This window comes from Rhipicephalus sanguineus, chromosome 4 (genome assembly GCF_013339695.2).
Source record: "Rhipicephalus sanguineus isolate Rsan-2018 chromosome 4, BIME_Rsan_1.4, whole genome shotgun sequence".
Lineage (NCBI taxonomy): Eukaryota > Metazoa > Arthropoda > Arachnida > Ixodida > Ixodidae > Rhipicephalus > Rhipicephalus sanguineus.
In genome coordinates this window covers 182,055,225-182,075,246 of record NC_051179.1, presented here as the reverse complement: position 1 = coordinate 182,075,246, position 20,022 = coordinate 182,055,225, and the positions used below count along the sequence as shown (strand labels likewise).

Sequence of the window (20,022 nt, the reverse complement as noted above, 5' to 3'; positions counted from 1 at the left end):
CTTTGGCACGCGACCTGGCGTACTTGAACATGACCCTGGCCTTGTCAAGATGTGTTTTTGTGCTAGTTGGGCTAGAGCAAAATAAAACCGGTTTTGTTGTTTCATTGCTCGCATTCTAACCTTGTCAAGCGTAGCATCGGTTATTCATCTTTTGACAGTGCCCTAAAGAAATCATGCGTTCACCGTCTGCGAAGTAGTTTCGACGACCAGGTACGTCGTCTAACAGACGCGGCGTACCCGCGAGCAATTCTGTCTGGTGTTGCAGAGAAAATGCTAAAAGTGAAGAACCAAGGCGCTAACGCTGACCGTGCAGCAGCACAAGAGTGTGGCACAAAGAATGTCTCCGCCATTCCTTACGTACATTCCGTCTCTCACAACTTGAAGAAAGTGGCGGAAAGGGCGGGAGTAAAGGTGGTGTTTACCGCACCCGATAAGCTGGCAAAAATGTGTCGGGCGGTTAACGTGGAAAGTAAGACACCTCTGTGCACTAAGAAGCCTCGCGACAGGTTTGTACAGTGCACCGATAATGTGGTTTACGCAATCCCTCTGTCTTGCGGTGCGTCATACATAGGCCAAACAGGAAGATGCCTAAATGTTATGCCCTGTACTTATAGTTTAATTCCGGTGTATTTCTTGTTTTTCCCGTTTTGTCACTGCCTGGAAAATAGGCAATGGACCCTGTCAAGCCTTGCTGGCTTTTAGTTCATTGTCCACGACATCGCTTGTATGTTGAAATAAATTTGATTTGATTTGATGATAGATTAAAGAGCACAAGTACAACCCAACGAAAGCGGTATCGGGGCATCTAGGTATCCATTGCAGAGACTACGGTTGCGCACTTCGATTTGAAAGCACTGGCGTCATGTACAAATCAGCTGACAGGTTTACAATAGAGGTTGTTGAAACCCTAAAGATTAAAAAGCTCGGAGAATCTTTTGTCACCATGCCTTCTGTATTGCTTTCGGAGAAAGATGTTAAATTTCTGGCAGGAACCGTTTTGCACACGCAGTAGTAGGGACCACGTGATGCACTGCCATATACCTTCTAACCTTCTTTTTTCTGTTTATTCATTTGAATACAGTATTTATTCTGTGCAGATACTGAATAAACTTTCAGTTGTTAGTGCGCCTTGTGTTACGTGTCCTTCTCGTCTGGTCTGTTGTTTTCTCCTGCGCTGTTTTACGGCGCATAACCCTGGCGTAAGCAAATACGGGCGCTGCGGCAAGCGAATGACCTTCGTGCTATTTATCGCTTCAACCAAACTGGGCAGTGAGCACGCAGTACTCACAAAGGCTGTCTGCTGAACTCTCTCAAGATAAGGCCGTTCAAGCTTACCAGTACCTGCCGAAAACACGTAATCCTCCTTCCGTGACACCCCCGGGACTTTAGCGCGAAGGAAGATGGCCGGCGCGTTTCCCATACGCTTGAGCCACGATCGTCCACTGCCTCCACACGATTTAAATCGCAAATAAAACATAACATGCGTGGTGTGATGTTATCGCCATTGTGCGTTATAGGGAACCCCACGGCCACGGTAACTGTAAACATGCGCCTTAACAATATCTGGGTCAGAGGCTGGGTCCGCGCTAGTTGGTACACTGACATTATGAAACCGTTAAGCGCACAAAGACGGGAACAAGAAGCCGACAGACAGAGCGCTACTTCCAAATGTGTGTCTGTGTGTCGTCTTCTTGTTCCCGTCTTTGTGCGCTTAACGGTTTCATAATATCTGGGGTTTTCCGTGCCAAAACCACGATATGATTACGAGGCACGCCGTAGTGGTGGGGTCCGGATTTTTTGATCATCTGGTGTTCTTTAAGCTGCACTGATATCGCACAGTACATGGTCCTCTAGCATTTCGCCCCCATCGAAATGCAACCGCCGCGCGGGATCGAACCCGCGATCTTAGGATCCGCAGCCGAGCACCGTAACCGCTAACCCTCCGCGATGGACGCGAGTATGCGCCTCGAGCGTCTATATATGCATATTTGCTATCGCAATAGTATTCATAAGCACGTATGAACATCGCTTCGCTAGAATGAGCCTGGATCTCGTTATAGCACTGTTGGATAATTGACATTGCCACCACTTTACAGTTGCGGAACATGTCTTGTTGCTTACCACAGAAGGTTTTTCAATTATGTGAGAACCCTTAATGTGAAGGACCAATAAATCAGTTGGCTCAGCATGTCCCATCCTTTCTTTTTGTGTACTGGTCACGAAGTGGCAAAAGCCTTGGCGACCTGTCCTTTCTTCTCACTTCAATAATAGCCCTACTAGAGCTGAGAGCGATTGTGGGCAAAAGGTGCGCGCATTTGTAGACAAAACGGTAATGTTCGGATAACTACGCATGCTTCATACCACCAAGAACTGTGCTGCCACACTTTTATATATCAGTATAAAACTTATCATAGGCTTATCGTTTCCAATTATTGTACAAAAAGCAGAGCGTATATGTCCCGGAGTGGAACTACATTTGAACTTGGACCATCCCTTGCTACGTCTGAGAACCCACAGATGTTAGGGCGCATCTTCTCGCACCAAATCATATTTAGCATAGCACTTGTCTTCGCGATATTATGATGGCTTATGCTTAGACTGCTGATCAGTGTTCTGTCAAAAAGAAAGTCAAGCTCACCTTGGCATGTCGTTCAATGGGGCGCTGTGTGTCGCGGTCATAGATGATGCGCCCTATGACGAAGCGCATATATCTGAAGGTGAGGTCGAAGCACTGCCGTGAAAGCGGCTGGATCTGGACGAGCGAGTAGCGATACCGGTCAAAGCGAAATTGAGCGTACCTTAGCCTGTCAATGGATAGTGGTCCCAACAGCTGTACCACGCGCCACGCGATGTAGTTAACCACGACGTACCTGCGCACATTGAATGGGAAAATATGCGTCATTGCCATATGTTGCACTTTGCTGTGCATGAAGCTAACATTTTAGGCAATTAAGGGTACAGCACTACACGGGCCGTGATATTCGGCCCGTGCACGGAACTACTTCAAGTTTGCCCGCCCGAACCCGGCCCGGCGACTCAAAGCGAGGCCCGGGCCCGGCCTGAAGCGGAGAAAAAATGTCGCCTACATGGCCCGGTCCGGCCCGGCCCGATGACAGATCAGGCCCGACTGAGGCCCGAGCCAGTAATCAAGGTGGTGTTGACCGAACATGGAATCGGCAGCAAGGTGTTTTATGTGGCAAATATCTATGCTTTGTTGGCGAATATTTCGCTAACCATTATATTTTACCCTACGGTAATTTCTTGTAAAAAGGGGTTCACGGTGAAAACAGTTGAGCGGACATACTGGGTACAATGAATGTTTGTTTGCAGTATAGTATACTGTACCCATTTGTTCTGCAAATACAATGTGGATCATCAAGACCATTTCGTATTAGGTATTGCTGCGAGGAAAGTGATTTGCAGCATGACTTCAGTTTCGATAGGGAGCGCAGTAAAAACAAAGGAGACAGAGAACAGAGCGCTCTCTTTGTTTTTATTGCGCTCTATTGAAATTTAAAGCATGCTCTCACGCCAAAGCCAATCCTGCACCCTCCCGGATATGCAGCACCTGTCTTCAGCATAGTGGCACCTTGCCACAGCAAGACAAATAGAAGGGAGAAAGCCAAATTTAGTACCTTGTTGTAAATACACTGATCTAGATAAAATTTATAACGAACCGCATGCACCACGTGTACTCTTAAAAATACGTACGAGCAGGCCCAAAGGAAGAAAAAAAAAACGTCATAGCATTCTTTTCATATATCACACCACTGCTGGTAGACACAGCCGCATATTTTATAGCTTATTTCTTCACATATTGCGCAAAAAATCATATTATCAAGAGATACCGGCTTTAAGCACGCCATGCGCTGTTGCATCACATATCCTGCCGCGCTAAAGTTTATCGCACTGCTTGCGCTAGCCTTGCAAATTCTGAAAGCGTCAGCAGTCGTTGTCCTTAACTTCCACCACTGGAACAAATGCAGGATGCCTTTGTGGACCTCTGTAGAATGAATATAGCTGTCTAGCTCATCCCTTCATTTTTCTAGTTCCCGAACGTCGGGCCACCCTTCAATGGGGTAATTCCACGAGAGATCGAACATGCCTGTCCGGTCGCATTTTTTGTTTTCCCTGGGTTTTTTATATGTTATGTGGGCACGTTCAAAGTGCACGGAACCGAAATTTTTATTTCCAAGAAACGCTCCCAGCGTGTCAAAAAAAATATTTGAAGGTAGCGGCGCGGACCTCCTGTTTTTGTTCACTGCAATATTTTCGGATTTCACGGCCGAATTAACGCGAACTATAAATGATGTGTCGAAATTTTTTTTGTTGGTTTTAATACGCATTACTGTGTCCATGCTTTTTTATGCGGTCCTCAAAAGGAAAAAAAATGTGAAAAAAGTGGCAAACCCGGTCCAAATCAACAAAGTTTGCTAGGTTTGACGCACCTTGGCGCCTTTCCTATTTCACACAGATACTTCAAAAAAGTGTCAAGTATTTGAAGGAACCTTTGCAACACTTATGCGGAAGATCGTTTTCCGACAGGCAGCGTAAAATAAGAAGAAAATAGTTAAAGAAGCGAGTTTTTTTTTCAAAAAAGTACATTTTCAAAAAATAAAAAAAAAACTCAGGCCTCAATTTTGACGACAAAATTTATCGAAGAGCGCTTATGTCAGTGAAAACACCATGTTGATATGTATGTCCTCATTTGCTTTGTTCATCAGATTTAACGGGCCAAAATTACCCTTGCTGTGTGCGCTCACTTCAATGCGATTGATAGTTGTCATCAGCTTGCATCGCACGTAAATCTAGTTTTAATTATTTTCCTGCAGTAAAACTTTGCTCTGGTGTCTTGTCGTCAAGAAAAATGTATTCTCAAACTTTAATTGTGTCTAGCGTGTGTGGCGGTGGGCTGCTGCCGCTCTCTAAAGGCCTAACGCGTACGCAGTTTCAGCTTATAACCTCAACTCACCCCGCCAGTATTCGCTAATCAGAAGAACGCGAGGCACCGCGAACACATGGTTTAGGTCACTTTGTCAAAACTCTCCTTGCACACAGAATTAAGCATCTGTATGCAGCGAAGGCCAACCTAATCTGTAACTAAATGCCACAATCAGCAGGCGTGCTGTTATGCAGTTGTTTTCTCACTGCATGCTTGCTTCCCTTCGATTACGTGCATTGTACGCTCTAACCATCTTCCCCATTCGACGCAAACAACATTTGTAAAAAGTTAGCTCAATCATTTCCGAGCCGTTTATTTCACTTCCCGCTATCACATGTTTTCGGCGTCGCAGGTAACGTCTTCCTGTATCATCTCGACCTTTACCTCAGCATTTCAACAGCCAGAAAACGTGCGGTGCGGCACGATTAAGCCATGAGTGGCCGAAGCTGCCCAATTGATGATGTTTTGTTGCCACTTTACTAAAGTGCTATCCCACGTCGAGGACAGCAGAGGTCATTGGTGGCGCCAGACGGACATTACCCTTAGTTTCGAGAATGAGTGTGGCCTACAAATTAATTATTACAGCCCAGAGCGCTTAGACACCCTTAGTCATAAAATGTTAAACCATGAGCAGTTCTGGAAACGCATTCATGACAGCTGCGCAGATGTGAGATAATTTGTGCGGCACCGTTCAGTATAAACGTTTCGACTTGCTCTAGGTCTAGCTGTTCACTACACGCGATGCCCGCGGCCCATGGCTAGGTCCTATTATCCTGGGCCGATTATTTACGCGTTCAGAAAAAGAAGATTGCTGAGGAAATTTTTCGTTGCGGAAATTTTCTTTATTTGCTCTTTTTGTTGTTGCCTACCTCCAGAAGCTACTGTCATAGGCTGAGGATCTTCGCGACACCTGCGAAGTCTGCTTGCATTGCTTTACGCTTCTCAAGGAAAACCTGTCTACATCTAACCGCGATGAGGTAGACCAGGCATTTCTTCAGGAAGAAGAAGCGATTGATATCTTGAACAGGCACGCCCATCTTTCCTCTGATGATTGTAGGCGAGGTTGTAGGCTGCAAACTGTTTACACGTTAGCCATTTAGACGGCGGCAGCAGCCCACTTTTGCAGCACGATATACTCAAATAAAATCTGAGAACACATTTTTCTTGACGAAAAGCCACCAGAGCAAGGCTTTGCTGCAGCAGAATAATTAAAACTGAGATTTACGCACAATGCAAGCTAATAACAACCATCAGTCGCGCTGAAGTAAGCACACACAGCAAGGGTCATTTTGGCCAGTTATATCTCGTAAATAAAGCAAATGAGGACATATGATATTAAAACCGTGTGTTCACTGACATAAGCGCTCTTCGATAAAAAATTCTCGTCAAAATTGAGACCGGAGTTTTTTTTATTTTATTTTTTGAAAATGTACTTTTTTGAAAAAACTCGCTTATTTAACTGTTTTTTTCTTTTTTTGTGCTGCCTGTAGCAAAATGATTTTCCGTATAAATGTTACAAAGACTCTTTTCTATATTTGACATTGTTTTCAAGTTTCTGTTTGTAATAGCAAAGGCGCCAAGGCGCCTCAAACTTAGGACCCTTTTTTGATTTCGGCCGTGTTTGCCATTTTTTCACGTTTTCTTATTTTTGAGGACAGCATAAAAAAAGCATGGATGTAATTCACAGTAATGCGTATTAAAACCAGCAAAAAAATTTCGACACATCATTTATAGTTCGCGCTAAATTCGGCCGTGAAATCCGAAAACATTGCAGTGAGCAAAAACAGGAGGCCCGCGCCGCCACCTCAAATAATTTTTTGCCGCGCTAGGAGCGTTTTTTGGAAATAAAATTTTCGGTTCCGTGCACTTTGGATGTGCCCACATAACATATGAAAAACCCAGGCAAAACAAAAATTGCGACCGGACAGGCATGTTCGATCTCTCGTGGAATCACCCAATGCCATCTACAAAACTCCTTATTGAGGGCTTCTCCTTGCAGGTTTCAGCAATGTATGGTTTGCACCGTGCTCTTTTTTTTTTGATATTGTCACGTGGTCGTGACGTCGAAGAAGGCAGCAGTGAGCACGCCCGAGATGAAACTCTTTATTTGGCCGAACTTGTGGCCGAGAAACTGAAACTCAAACTACAGCAATACACTGATAGCGGCGAACAGAGCGTCGACCGTCGATCAATTGACAAGCGGTCAAGTGCGTCGGCTTTTATACAGGCGCCATCGAACTTTCCAGCGATATCGCTGGTGGCGGCGTTATCTCTCAATAAAGCTGGAACACTCGCCTGCGCCGCGAAATCTTAACAAAACGATCTACTACAATCAAGAAGCTTCTCGAACACTGCTTCGCGGACAACCTCGATCGTTGATAACCGTCCTTGCTGGTCAAACCCAAAAAACATCAAAATAAAACAAGAAGTGGGCGTGGCAATATCATAATGGTACATATCTTCCTAACGATGTTGTACTGGTAGAAGGTGGTCATTGGACTACGCGGGTAGGACCGGCCGGAGATGGAAGAAGCGATTTCGATCTATTTTCTGGGTTCGTTCCAGTGTGGTAATAAAGGCGCGGCCAAGCATGTCGGCACTTAAGCCCTGACCACACGTACGCATTAGAACGCGTCAGCGCGCGGCGTGTAGACTCAGCATGAGTGATGCAGCGCTAAAGACGGAGACGAAAAGGAACACAGAGTGCTGTGTCGCAACTAAAACATGTATTTCGAAAAAAAAAACCGAGAAATCCTAAAGGAATTGGTATGTTGATGACTATTGATATGTTGATGACTACCTTGTGTTTTTCACATGTGATCACTATAGTAGAAAGGCGACTGATGTTTTCAACGTCTTTCACGAATGTGGACTCGGGCTTAGGTTTACACTTGAGTTGATTAAGGACAACAAGTTACAGTTCTTAGATTTGTGCCTTTCTTTTGAAGTTAACCATGTTTGTTGGTGTTACCTTCTAAGGTCACAAAAACCGCTCCTTCCATTTTCTTCAAGGCACTCAAAAGTTGTCAAAAACGGAATTGCATTCTCAGCCCTGAAGTCTGCTATTACTAAGTCTTGTACGTATGGTTTGGAGCGCAGTTTCTGCTCACGGATTCAGCGGCTAAAAAATACAGGTTTTCCGGGGTCCTTTCTAGCTAGTTGCAGTGAAACGCTGTTGAAATGGGTCAAGAATGAAAATCGTCCCGACACCAGTGATGAAAAGAAAAAATACGATAACGTATCGGTTTTGCCGTATGTCCATAAGCTTTCCCACGGCCTGAGCAACGTTGGCAAGAGATATGGTATTAAAACGGTGTTTTCTGCTCCAGAAAAGCTATATAGGATCTGCCCTTTTGTTAAGAAAAAAATGTAGGGTACTGAAGAGAAAACTGACGGCTACAAACATAAACATGTGTCATTCATATGTACCTTGTAAGCGCGGGGTGGTGTACCAAATTCCGCTTACTTGCCGCAAATCGTACGTGGGACAAAGCGGCAAGTGTATCAACGTTCGTTCAATGGAATATAATCAGTCCTTGAAAAAGACTACCACATCACATCTAGCATCGCGTTGTAATACTTGTGGCTGCTCTCCGGTCTTCGTAGAGGCGGAAGTGCTTTCTAGGCACAGTATCAAAGTAACCCGTAAAGTTATCGAGGCCTTTCACAGTAAAAGGCTGGGAGACGCATGTGCGAGCCATCCGTCAATTTTCTTGACGGACAAGGAGTTTGCTTATCTGCTTGGCTCGTGCAATGTCAAGTGACATGTTTGAATTTGTTCTAAAGGATGTGCACGTGTTGCTGTTCATTAATTTGCTTTACTCTTTGATGCGCATGTCTGCTATGCCCTTCCTGGTTTTCTCGGTTTTCTTTTTTCGAAATATTGCTTTCAGTTGCGAGACAGCGTTCGGTCCTGTGCACTCTGTGTTTCTTTTCGTCTCCGTCTTTAGCGCTGCATCAATCATGCATGCATTCCAACTAGCCCAACTATCCATTCTACTGTAGACTCAGCGCCACACCCTCTCCATATGGAGGGAGAAGGCCTACATAGGGAGAGGGCACGCCATGCGCTGACGCGTTGTAACACTTAAGTGTGGTCAGGCCTTTACTCATTGGATGCATATGGTTCGTGATAAAGGGACATCACCTGGCACTGAATTTGTGATTGTATTTTTTCAAGCCAGATATTTTGTCAAGCGAATATACTTGCCCCACGCCTCATTTAATGAACCTATGCAATTCCTGCCCATTCCAAATGTGTTGCGCCATTATCATGTATACCTTTCGCACTGTATAGGGCAAGGGTCTCAAACATGCGGCCCGTACATGACTGTCTTCGTCCCATTATTTTAACACGAAATTGTTTTATGCCGGGGTCTACCAAAACTTCAGTGGCGTATTTCCGTCACGGAAATGACGTCCAAAAAATATACACGGTCACTGTCAAAGAAAAAAAGTTCCGTCAACGGGCGTCGAACCCACGACCGCTCGGTCCGCAACAACACATGCCGGGTACGCTATCCACTGCGCCACGGGTCACAGGCTCTAGCGTCTTTACAAACGCGCCTTTTATATTGCCACGCCCACTTCTTGTCTTGTTTTGATGTATTCGGGTTTGACCGGCAGAGACGGTTATCAACGCTCGACGCTGTCCGCGAAGTAGTGTTCTAGAAGCGTCGCGATTGTAGTAGATCGGTTTGTTAAGATTGCGCCCCGCACGCGAATGTTCCAGCTTTGTCTAGAAATTACGCCGCCACCAGCGATATTGCTGGAAAGTTCGATAGCGCCTGTATAAAAGCCGATGCGCGTGACCGCTTGTCGGTTGATCGACGGACGACGCCCTGTTCGCCGCTATCATTGTACAGCGTGCATTGCTGTAGTTCTAGTTCTCATTTTCCGGCCACAAGTTCGGCCAAATAAACAGTTTCATCCTACAAACGCCGACTGCTGTCTTCGTCGACGTCACGACCACGTGACAATATCTACTACTTTCTCAGTCGCCGGGGTGGTGTTGCGCTCTGGGAGATGTAAAGTAAAATAATTCGTCATTACTGTGGCCTCCGCGATTAGCACCTGCAACGCGTTACACGTCCCTCCCATTCGGCGCGTTTTAGATGCGAAGTATCTTAAGGCGGAGCTCAATCCGGTGGTGGTGGTGGTGGTGGTGTGCGTTCTGACCACCCTTACTGCGCATGCGCATACCCTCTCCACACACCTCCTCTCCCCTCTCCACACCTCCTCTCCCCTTTCCCTCTCCACTTTCCCTCTCCCCTTCTCCCCTCCCCCTTTCCACTATTCCTCTGAAACGCGGGTTGGACATGCCGAAATTCTCCCCTGCTCAACGCCGCGATGAGCTCGAGCGCATGCGCGTCCCCTCCCCTTCTCTCTCCTCTCCTACGCTGCCCCCCTCTCGCCCGCCTGTAGGCCGCGTTCCCCGCTCGCCCTGTGAGAATTAACGGCCAGGCTAGATGGAAGATACGACGCGCGTAGCGTCCCTCTTCGCGTTCCACGACGCGAGGTCGGTAGCATGCCCAACGAACGCCAACGGAACGTGATCGTGCAAGTGCTCCGGCTTCGCATCGCCTCATGGTCCCCTTTAGCGGGAGATGGTGTAATTTTTTTAATAGAAGCTCAATTTTGTCAATGCCTTAACACACCGCGAGGTGGCGACCTTAGCCGAGCGTCGTAAAAGCGTCGACCTCACTCATAGCTCTGCGATGCGCGCCTGCCTCACCTGGCTGTAACGCCGCGTTCCCCGCTCATGCGCTCGCCTCTAGAATAATCGCGGCCGGTCTACCGGGCCAGCACGACGCGCTTTGCGTTTCCCTCTAGTCCGGCCGTGGTGTTCAATCACACTTTAACATGGCCCAGGATGGCGACCAAGTTCTGCGTCCAATATGCGACGCTCTTCTGGCTGTCACACCTCGTTCTCTGATTACGCTTTCACCGTTAAAGGGCCCCTCACCAGGCCACATAACAAATTTTAGTTAGACGCTGGAAGTTGTTGTGTGCCGAATGAAGAGCAGTATGCCGCAAGAAGTTTTCAAATCGGTTCGTTACGAGCTGAGAAAAACAATAATTTGTAGCGGCGCGAAACCATGATGCGAGGAGGCTAGTTTCAAACCCTTGCCACTTGCCCCGTGTAGCCTTCGCAAGCCAAATTCCTTCCCTGCCCTCTTCACTTGACACATACGCATGAACACGTCATACGCATGCATGGTCACGTGCGCATGACGTGCCCAAGCCAGCCCGAGCACGCGAGCGGCGTTGCACGGCCGCTACCTTTTTTTTTATGTAGCGGCCGTGGGCGTTTCGTCGGCGTTCTCTCCGGTGTACTGCCTGTTTCTGCGACACGGGCATGAAAGTTGAGACATTTGTACGGGCACGAGAGTGGCGGTATCATGAGCCAGTGCCGCATTAACGTTTACTTGGACGCGGTAGAATAAGTGAGCATAATGAATGCTCGAGCGCGCCAGAACATTACTTTCGTTTCCAGGGCTGGCGTCTGCTCGATGCGCTAACCGCGGGGACACGAACGCATGGGAAAGGGAGGCACATTAGCCCCGCATCTCGCTGCAATTCACGAAAAAAAAATGAAAAAGACGCACACATTCTCTTTGTGAGTCTCATTATTTCTCTCAAGTTTTATTAATCTATTAAAGCAACAAATTACACAAACTACACATGTCGTGTCAAATAATTATCGCAGTGTCACGTGCTACTGTTGGCGACGTCAGAGCACAGTCGTTTACGTAGAGGAGCGACGTCACAGCACTACCATCTACGCAGGGCCATTTTCTCATGTACGTCATCCCCTCATTCTCTAAAGCGCGCGCCCGCGAGAGGAAGGGCAAGCAGCGTTCACCTTGAAATTTGACCCATTTCCGCGGCGCGTAGCGTTGCAAATTTTGGCAGACGTGATCGCGAACGCCCAGTGTATGCATTGCGCTCGTTAGCTCAAAATTTCCAAACCTGGTGAGGGGCCCTTTAACTACTACAGCTACCACGAGGGTTTGTTTAATCACTTAGTCGTAGGAATGCAGATGCACCACCTATCATGAAAGTGGGCACACCCACGTTAAACGGTGCTATAGCTGCCAGACATCAATATACATTGTGCAAACTCTCTTATATCATTGTACAGTGAACAATCAGTTACTTCTCTAAGGGCACACTTTACTTTCGTGTTATTCCGATTCCTATAATGGAGGGATCAACCATGTTTTTTTTTCTTTTTAAGTACGTTCTGAAGCTACGCAGGCATGACAGGTCTAAAGCATCTTTTTTTTGAAAGGTACCCCCCGCGGCCACTATGAGTTGATACATAACCATGCAACAAAACTGTTTTTCAGAATCGGTGTCCAGGTATTAGTCATTTCGGATGTAGGTAGCGATATGTTGTTGGAATCCTGCCGCCAGATACCCTTCAGAAATGACCCATATATAAACTATGGAAACTGTCTTTCAAATGGCAACGTCAGCGCACATTTTGTAAAACCTCTTCCCCCGCCACCCTCTACCTGCTCCTCCCTTCTTCATTGTCCTGGCTCTTGCTGGAGGAAATTGTCGTGAATGCGACCCGTTAGCTGAGGAGAGTTTGAAACCCCTGATATAGCGGAACAAGATGAAAGCTTTCACGTTAACAATGTGGGCACACCAAGCGGGCCGTGCACATCCATCTCGCGTCACACGACCACTTGGAGCCGTGAAGGAGCCACGGAACAAGAATGTGTCTTTATAGGGATTCTATGTAACGAGTTTCCGGGCAGTCGTTTCGTTTTAGTGGAGGGCTGCAACTTTCAGGAAAGTTATCTCGCTTTGGATCTTTGTGATTGCTCTTACGATGATAAGTTATAGGTATAAAGTTATTATATCACATTTATTACTGCGGCTACAGAATAACATTTGGGATATAAAATAATAACATATGCAAATAAAGCACAGAATAGCGAGGTGTTAACTATAGAAGCGCCTGGTCTATTTCTTTTAGCTCGCCCGTTTTAGATGAATCAAGTAGCACCATATGCAAGCAGCAAAAGAAGTTCTGTACTTGTCCCTCATAAAGTTTTCCCAAATAGCTTTCCCGGCATGAAAAAAGCGCTTTTTCAAGATAAAATGTGAAACATACACTTGTGCAAAACGTATGGGGAACAAACTTAAAAGGACACGAAAGCGACAAATGAGTTTTCTAATATCAGTATATTACTCTTTTACAATTTCAAAAGCACCACGCTCACCGCGACAACTCTCTTCGTAAATGCGAAAACGCGCAAATAGAAAATGCGGGTCCACCTTGAAATTCGTGCTGCAGACGCCGGGATGTCATAGATTCTGACGGCGTCTACTGTGGCCTACGTGGTTCCTAATCCCTAAAAAATGACTTACATTGGCGTCTGAGGCCATAGACTTGACACACCAAAGTTCAGAAAATTTTCAGGAGGCAATGTTCTGAAAGTACGACAACTACAGTTTGAAATTCGTGACGTCACGCGCGGAGATTTCATCGCGGATTTTAAAAATGGAGCATTGACTGATTTTCTCCTCTATTCATAAACTTATAGTGGTGAAATGAAGGACATTCTAGTTCTCAGAGTACACTTTATCAGTCTAAACCAATTCAGTCTTTCACTTTATTGTCCTTTTAAGAACTGAGCAAAGTCCAAGCCCGACCCGACCCGAGCCCGTGACCTCAAACCCGGGCGCGACCCTAAGCCCGAAGCTCCCGCCCCGGGCCCGCCATGAAAAACACTTTAGCCGGCCCGGCCCGGGTTCTCGGGTAGGTCCGAGCCCCTGCAGTGCACTAATTCAGAGGTGCCTGTCAGGCCACGTATTCTCCCAGACAAACACCCAAATTGATGCGAAAACGTGGGTACCGTCGGGACCCAAGCAACAAAGAAAAAACAGTAGGAATTGCCTTTAGGTTCACCGGAAAGATAGAGAGAGAGAACAACTTTATTAAAGAATAAAGGAACCCTAGTCCGGGTCCACTACCGGAAAGAGCCACATAGCCAGGAAAGAAGACCCTAACCGCGGAATAGCTTCAAAATCTTCTGTCTTGCCTCTGCTCCGTTATTCCCGATGTCAAACTCGCGCGGAAGCCACCACAAGCAAAGCTGAGAACCAGCACCTTTTTCGAAAGAGGGAAATCAAACGTTCTTGCTGTTTACTGGAAATTCCGTTTATCTTGTCGGAAATCAAAAAGCATTTGTTGAGTCTACAGCGGGCAAACATTGGCGGGAAACGCCATGCCGCGCCCAAGACGCGCGAAGAAGCGTGCGTAAGGCGGGGCTGCTCGTTAGCACGCAATAAAAGAAAACGAAATGTTCAACCAGGGCAATGCGGGTGTCGGTCTCTTCTCTGCCTCTATATTATTGGTGCCGAAACCAGGGAGAAGGCCGACATCCTCTGAACCGACGCTGTACCGAGGATGGACAAGTTATGCAGACATTGAGGCGTCCTTCGCCGTGCCACAACCCGACTCCTGTGCGTCGCTTAAAAGACCGTAGGGGCTGCAAAAAAACAATCTAACCGCGTATTTCTACATGATCGCTATTTTTATACGTAAAAACAAACAAGCGCGAGGTAGCTTGACTGCGAAAAGGCAGTTTGATGTTATTTAAGCACTCACGGCGGCTCTTCCTTGAGGACGAGCGACATTCTTCGCAGGTACTCCTGGTCGGTCACCACAACCTTGTCATTCAGGTCTAGGGTTAGCTGTGTGTCCTTGAGAATATTGTTCAGAAACAAAGTCCACTTGACCTGCACACAGAACGCCGTATTGTTTCTCTAAGAATTCTATAAAATGTGGCACATTGCTTATCCGTCTTTTACGTTGCAAGCTTAATTTTTCCGATGAGCAATAATAAACTCAAACTTGTGTTAGCCTTTGAATGTTTAGCCTAATTTCTACCTCTATGAAGTGTTTGAAATAGAGGAAAATCAACGAGAAACTGCCTAAGAACAAAAAGTATGCGAATTTCATATTTCTTCCCTGCGGTCAACTAGTCGAATAGGCTATCTACATGGGCTATGCGCATGGTAAATAAAGACGCATTCTGTTCGCTTCTCCAGCCCCGCTGCTGTCTTGCGTTCCTGCCATAGGCGGTAATCCTTGAAGAAAGAAAAGAAACAGCGTAGGCGAAAAGAGGATAACGACGACTCATGGTATTTCGTAAACCCATACTCAGTCCGAAGTAACCCTAGTCTCTCCTAATATGACATGTAATAACAGCCACGTATACTGAAGTTGTGAAATAGGGCCACGCAAACGTATGATGTACATGAATATGCCGCATTTATTGCAAGACAAGTGACAGCCAGTGCCACTTATGTCCACAGAATCACTTGTTCTTCATCTATATACTGGTTTCATATCGAGACGCAATGCGAGCGATCCTCGCCACGGCTTAACTAATAAGAAATTAGCTTATGTAAAACGTAAGTTCGCACTGCACCTGCGGCTGTATACATTGCACGCTCCCTTCACGGTGGAATCAAGCAATAAAGCAAAATTGTTTCCCCAAGTAAATAAAGTCATATGTAATCAAGAACGAGGTATTTTTAAGTACAACTGTATACACAGAAGTGCGACCATAAGTACATGTAGCTAGTACCTGGTCCAATTAGGAAAATGCATATTGTCACGTGGTCGTGACGTCGACAAAGACAGCAGTCGGCGTTTTCAAGATGAAACTGTTTCTTTAGCCGAACTTATCGCCGGGAAACGGAAAGTTAATTTACAGCAACACACACGGTATGTACTGATAGCGGCGAACAGAGTGTCGACCGTCGATCAACTGACAAGCGGCCAAGCGCGTCGGCTTTTATACAGACGCTTCGAACTTTCCAGCGATATCGCTGGTAGCGGCGTTATCTCTCGACAAAGCTGGAACATTCGCGTGCGGCGTGCAATCTTAACGGAACGTTCTAAAACAATCGCGAAGCTTCTTACACATCGCGGCGCGGCCTGCGCAGCGCGTTGTCCACAGTCTTTGTGGGTGAAGCTTCAACTCATGAAAAGTAAGACTCGCGGCGATATGTTAGAGAAAACAATTATTATGCACCACTTTAGTGTGTGCTCAACGGTAATATGATTTTACATGAACTGTACCAGCGCAAACGTCCTTCATGAACACGGCCAAAAGAACAATTCGTCACATATGTAGACGCGTCCAAGCAAAAAGAGAAAAAATCACACCATCTCCCGGTAAAGGGGCCCATGAGGCGATGCGAAGCAGTGTTTCGGCATGTAGAGCCCGCGTTTCAGAGGTGGAGTGGTGAGCGGGAAAGGGGAGAGGGGAAGTGGAGAGCGGAATGGAGAGGGGAAGGGGGAGGGGGAAGTGGAGGGGAGAGGGGGAAGGGGGAGGGGAGATGGGAGGGAAGAGGAGGAGGGAAGAGGAGAAGTGAGGAGGGGATGGGAAAGGGAAATTAGAGGGGAAAGAGAAGGGGATAGGTGATGTGGAGAGGGAAAGGGGAGAGAGGGAGTGAGAAGGGGAAGTGGAGAAGGTTTGCGCATGCGCAGTAAGGGTGGTCACGCCGCACACCACCACCACCACCGGATTGAACTCCGCTATAAGATGCTTCACATCTAAAAGAGGTGACCGAAGGGAACAAATGAAAACACCGCCTAGGTGAACGGTGGTGGCTTCGGCTAGTTGGTAGCTCATGACAATTGTTATAGCGCGAACTCAGGACAAGGACAAAAGGTACACGCACGTCTTCGTATATCTTTTGTCCTTGTGCTGAGTTCGCGCTATAACAATTGTCATGGGCTAGGTGAAAGGTGCGAACTATAGTTGAGCCTGGGAGAAACGCGCTACCATGAAGCCTAAAGCAGAAAAGAATGTTCAGGAAGCTGCAAGAACTGCAGCCGGCACATTAACTTCTCTTACTTAGAAACACTGTTTTTTTGCTTAGTAAAAAATGCTTGTTTACACGAAAGTGTTTTATGACGGGGTCCACCAAGACTTTCATGACGTATTTCCGTCACGGAAGTACGTCAGCAAAATGAATACCATCAAAAGGCAAAGAAAAAAACCATAAGAAAAAGTTCCGTTGATAGGAGTCGAACCTATCACCTCTCGGTCCGCGACCATGCCTTCCTGGCGTTTAGCCCACTGAGATACCGCCAAACACATAACGAAGGCTATATGAACGCTCCTTTTATCTTTCACACTTTCCTCTCGGCGCTCTCGGATGGATGGATAGATGAATGGATGCTATGAGCGTCCTCTTTATAACGGAGTGGTGACATGTGTGCCCCCAGGCTCGAAAGAAAAAATCACAGCATATCCACGGGGTGAATGATGATGAGTGGGGCGAAGCTACGGAGAGAATCATCTGTAAACCGTGAAACTCTTCCGTGAAATGCGCCCAGTACATAACATAAAGAGTGTGAAACATCGTGTATATATTAAACATCAAACTTTTATTGTACTGTTGGCAGGGCTGGGCAAAGATACTTTGAAATTGTATCGCGATACGATACAAGATACTCAGGCAAGAAGTATTGGAAATACAGATACAAGATACTGCCGCAATAATTGTATCCGATACGATACTTGGCAATTGTATCTTAAGATACTTCGATGCATTCTCTAATTTGTTATTATGGATCCATATAATGTAGCAGCGAACGCCTATACACGAAAATGCCTTCTTGAAAATTTCCTAATTGTGACCTATTTTGTTTCACTTTAATGAAATGTCTGTTACTATACACCATGCGCAGGGAGCGCATGGTGTATACGGGGTTTGAGACCGTTCGCTACCGGCCCGGCCGGCACACATGACCGTCTCCGTCCAATTTGTTTTTGTTTTCTAAATAAGTATGTTCGTGAGCTACACAGATATGACTGGTCTCAAGCATTTCTTTCGTGAAGAACATGTGGTCACGACGTGCTGAAACATAACCGTGGAACAAAACTTTATATTTCAATCCGCGTACAGATTTCACTCGTTGTGTACATCGGTATCGATGTTTCTCGAATCCTCACTCCAAGTCCCCTTCAGAAATGACCTCTATATGAGACATGGGAAAGGCTTCCTTTCGAATGGCAACGTCATTTTGTTCAAACTCTCTCCCACCATCCTCACTGTGCCGGCGCTTGGAACTAAATTTCGCGACTGTGGCCCGCTGGGTATAAGCTGAGTTTGAGACCCCGGGTGTATACGTAGATGACGTAAAACAGCAATGAATTTTCATATTCTACTTATCTTCTGGCGTAAAGGATTCTTTGTTGATGTACTCACTAACGTGCAATCGTTTAGCAATTTTTCTTCAACGAGAAAGCATGTGCAACACAGAAACATCTCAGACGTATTGTATAGTTGCACAAAGCGTCGGAGGGCACCGCCGTTATTCGCGCTATTGCCGCGTATAGCTCCGATTAGGTGGCGATTAGTAATACGAAAAATGTTTAGCAAGGCCTAAAACAGGAAAACTAATATAAGTAAAATAGAGAGGTGGTTCTGTATCAAACATTCACATTGAATGAGTACAAACACAATACAGACGGCGCCCTTAAAGGGACACTAAAGAGAAGCAATGAATTGGTTTAGATTGATAAAGTGTGCTCGGAGAACTCTTGTGTAGTTTATTTCACCACCATAGGTTTATTACTAGGGGAGAAAACCAAGATCAAAGTTTCATTTTTAAATTTCGCGCCGAACTTTGTAATTCGTGACGTAAAAGACTTCAAAGAGCATTTAACGTATTTTGGCGCCACTGGCTCGACGAAATTTCCACAAACTCGTTATGTCATGTCTCTGGCCCTCTCAGAGGACAATGTAGTTCGATTTAACCGATTAAAAACTACGTAGGCCCAAGCAGGCGCCGTCAAAAATATGTGACGTCACGGCAAATGGTACGGGAATTCCAAGGTGGCGTCGCCACCTGCATTTTCTTTTTGCGCGTTTTCCCGCTTATTAAGCGTCTTCTCGCAGCAAGCGTGGTGTTTTTGGTATCGTGGAAGACTGCTTTACTAATGCGAGAAAAGTAGTTTTGCTCTTCAGTGTCCCTCTAATAGCTATGAGCATGAAGTATCGTCAACTTACGTATTAAGACAATAGAAAATTCAGTGCCTATGGAAAATTGCCTGAAACAGCTCGGTGGGACGCTCATGAGTAAAACGGAGCATTCAGTAAAACAACGTTTCTCGAATCCCCGTCTTAAAAACTTTAGGGTGGCTCCTAATGATTTCCATTATTATAATGCAAGCTCAATTTCGCTGTTTTCCTAAGCGGTAAGCAGAATGCTTTGTACTGTAACTCAAGGGACGCCTACATAATTATATATTTGTTTTCAAAATCGCCTTGGCAACGTGTAAATGGGTAAACCGTAGTAGAAATATAAAGCAGACAGTTAGAAGAATAATGCAGCGATCTTATTTTGGGAATGCGTTACAAAAGAGATACTGCAGTGACCAGACCGGAAAAACAGTAGTACAGAGACCTAGGTAATGTATGGGAGGCAAAATGACAGCAAAAAAGCACTTGTGCTAATAATCAAATTATTATTTCCTAAAGTCTTTGAATAAATGTAGCAGGAAGTGAAAAATACGGTACGCCAAGTTATTAAATGCGAAGCATTTCTTAGCGAACTTCTGCGACTTTGACCGTATCTATCTATCTATCTATCTATCTATCTATCTATCTAGCCGCCTACGACTTTGTGCTCTCCTGGTCGCTTGGTTAATCGAATGTGCACCAAAATTGGTATGGCGTAACATGACTGTATGACGAACATAAATGACAAGTCATAACATGAAAATCATGACACGAATGTCATGTACAGCATGATTTACATGCTACGCTCATGGTGCGCTGACGGCCGTTTCGCTAGATTGATATACACCAAAATTGGTATCTTGTGACGTGACTGTGTGACGAACATAAATAACACGAGTTATCATGAAAATCATGACACGCATGTCATGTACAGCATGACTTACGTGCCACGCTCATGGTGCGCTGGCGGCCGTTTCGCTAGCTTTATATACACCAAAATTGGTATCTTGCGACGTGGCCGTGTGACGAACATAAATAACACGAGTTATCATGAAAATCATGACACGCATGTC

The 20,022-nt window shown here is 45.9% G+C and overlaps 1 protein-coding gene across 1 annotated transcript in view; it reads right to left on the bottom strand.

Moving 5' to 3' along the window:
• The window catches only part of LOC125758360 (neprilysin-1-like), a 130,950-nt gene that overhangs the window by 51,185 nt on the left and 59,743 nt on the right, over nucleotides 1-20,022 (bottom strand). The window contains exons 4-5 of the mRNA XM_049415438.1: nucleotides 14,571-14,701; nucleotides 2,639-2,870 (exon numbers count right to left, since the gene is read on the bottom strand). Of these exons, the coding sequence (XP_049271395.1) occupies nucleotides 2,639-2,870; nucleotides 14,571-14,701 (363 nt within the window). The remainder of the gene's footprint in view (nucleotides 1-2,638; nucleotides 2,871-14,570; nucleotides 14,702-20,022) is intronic.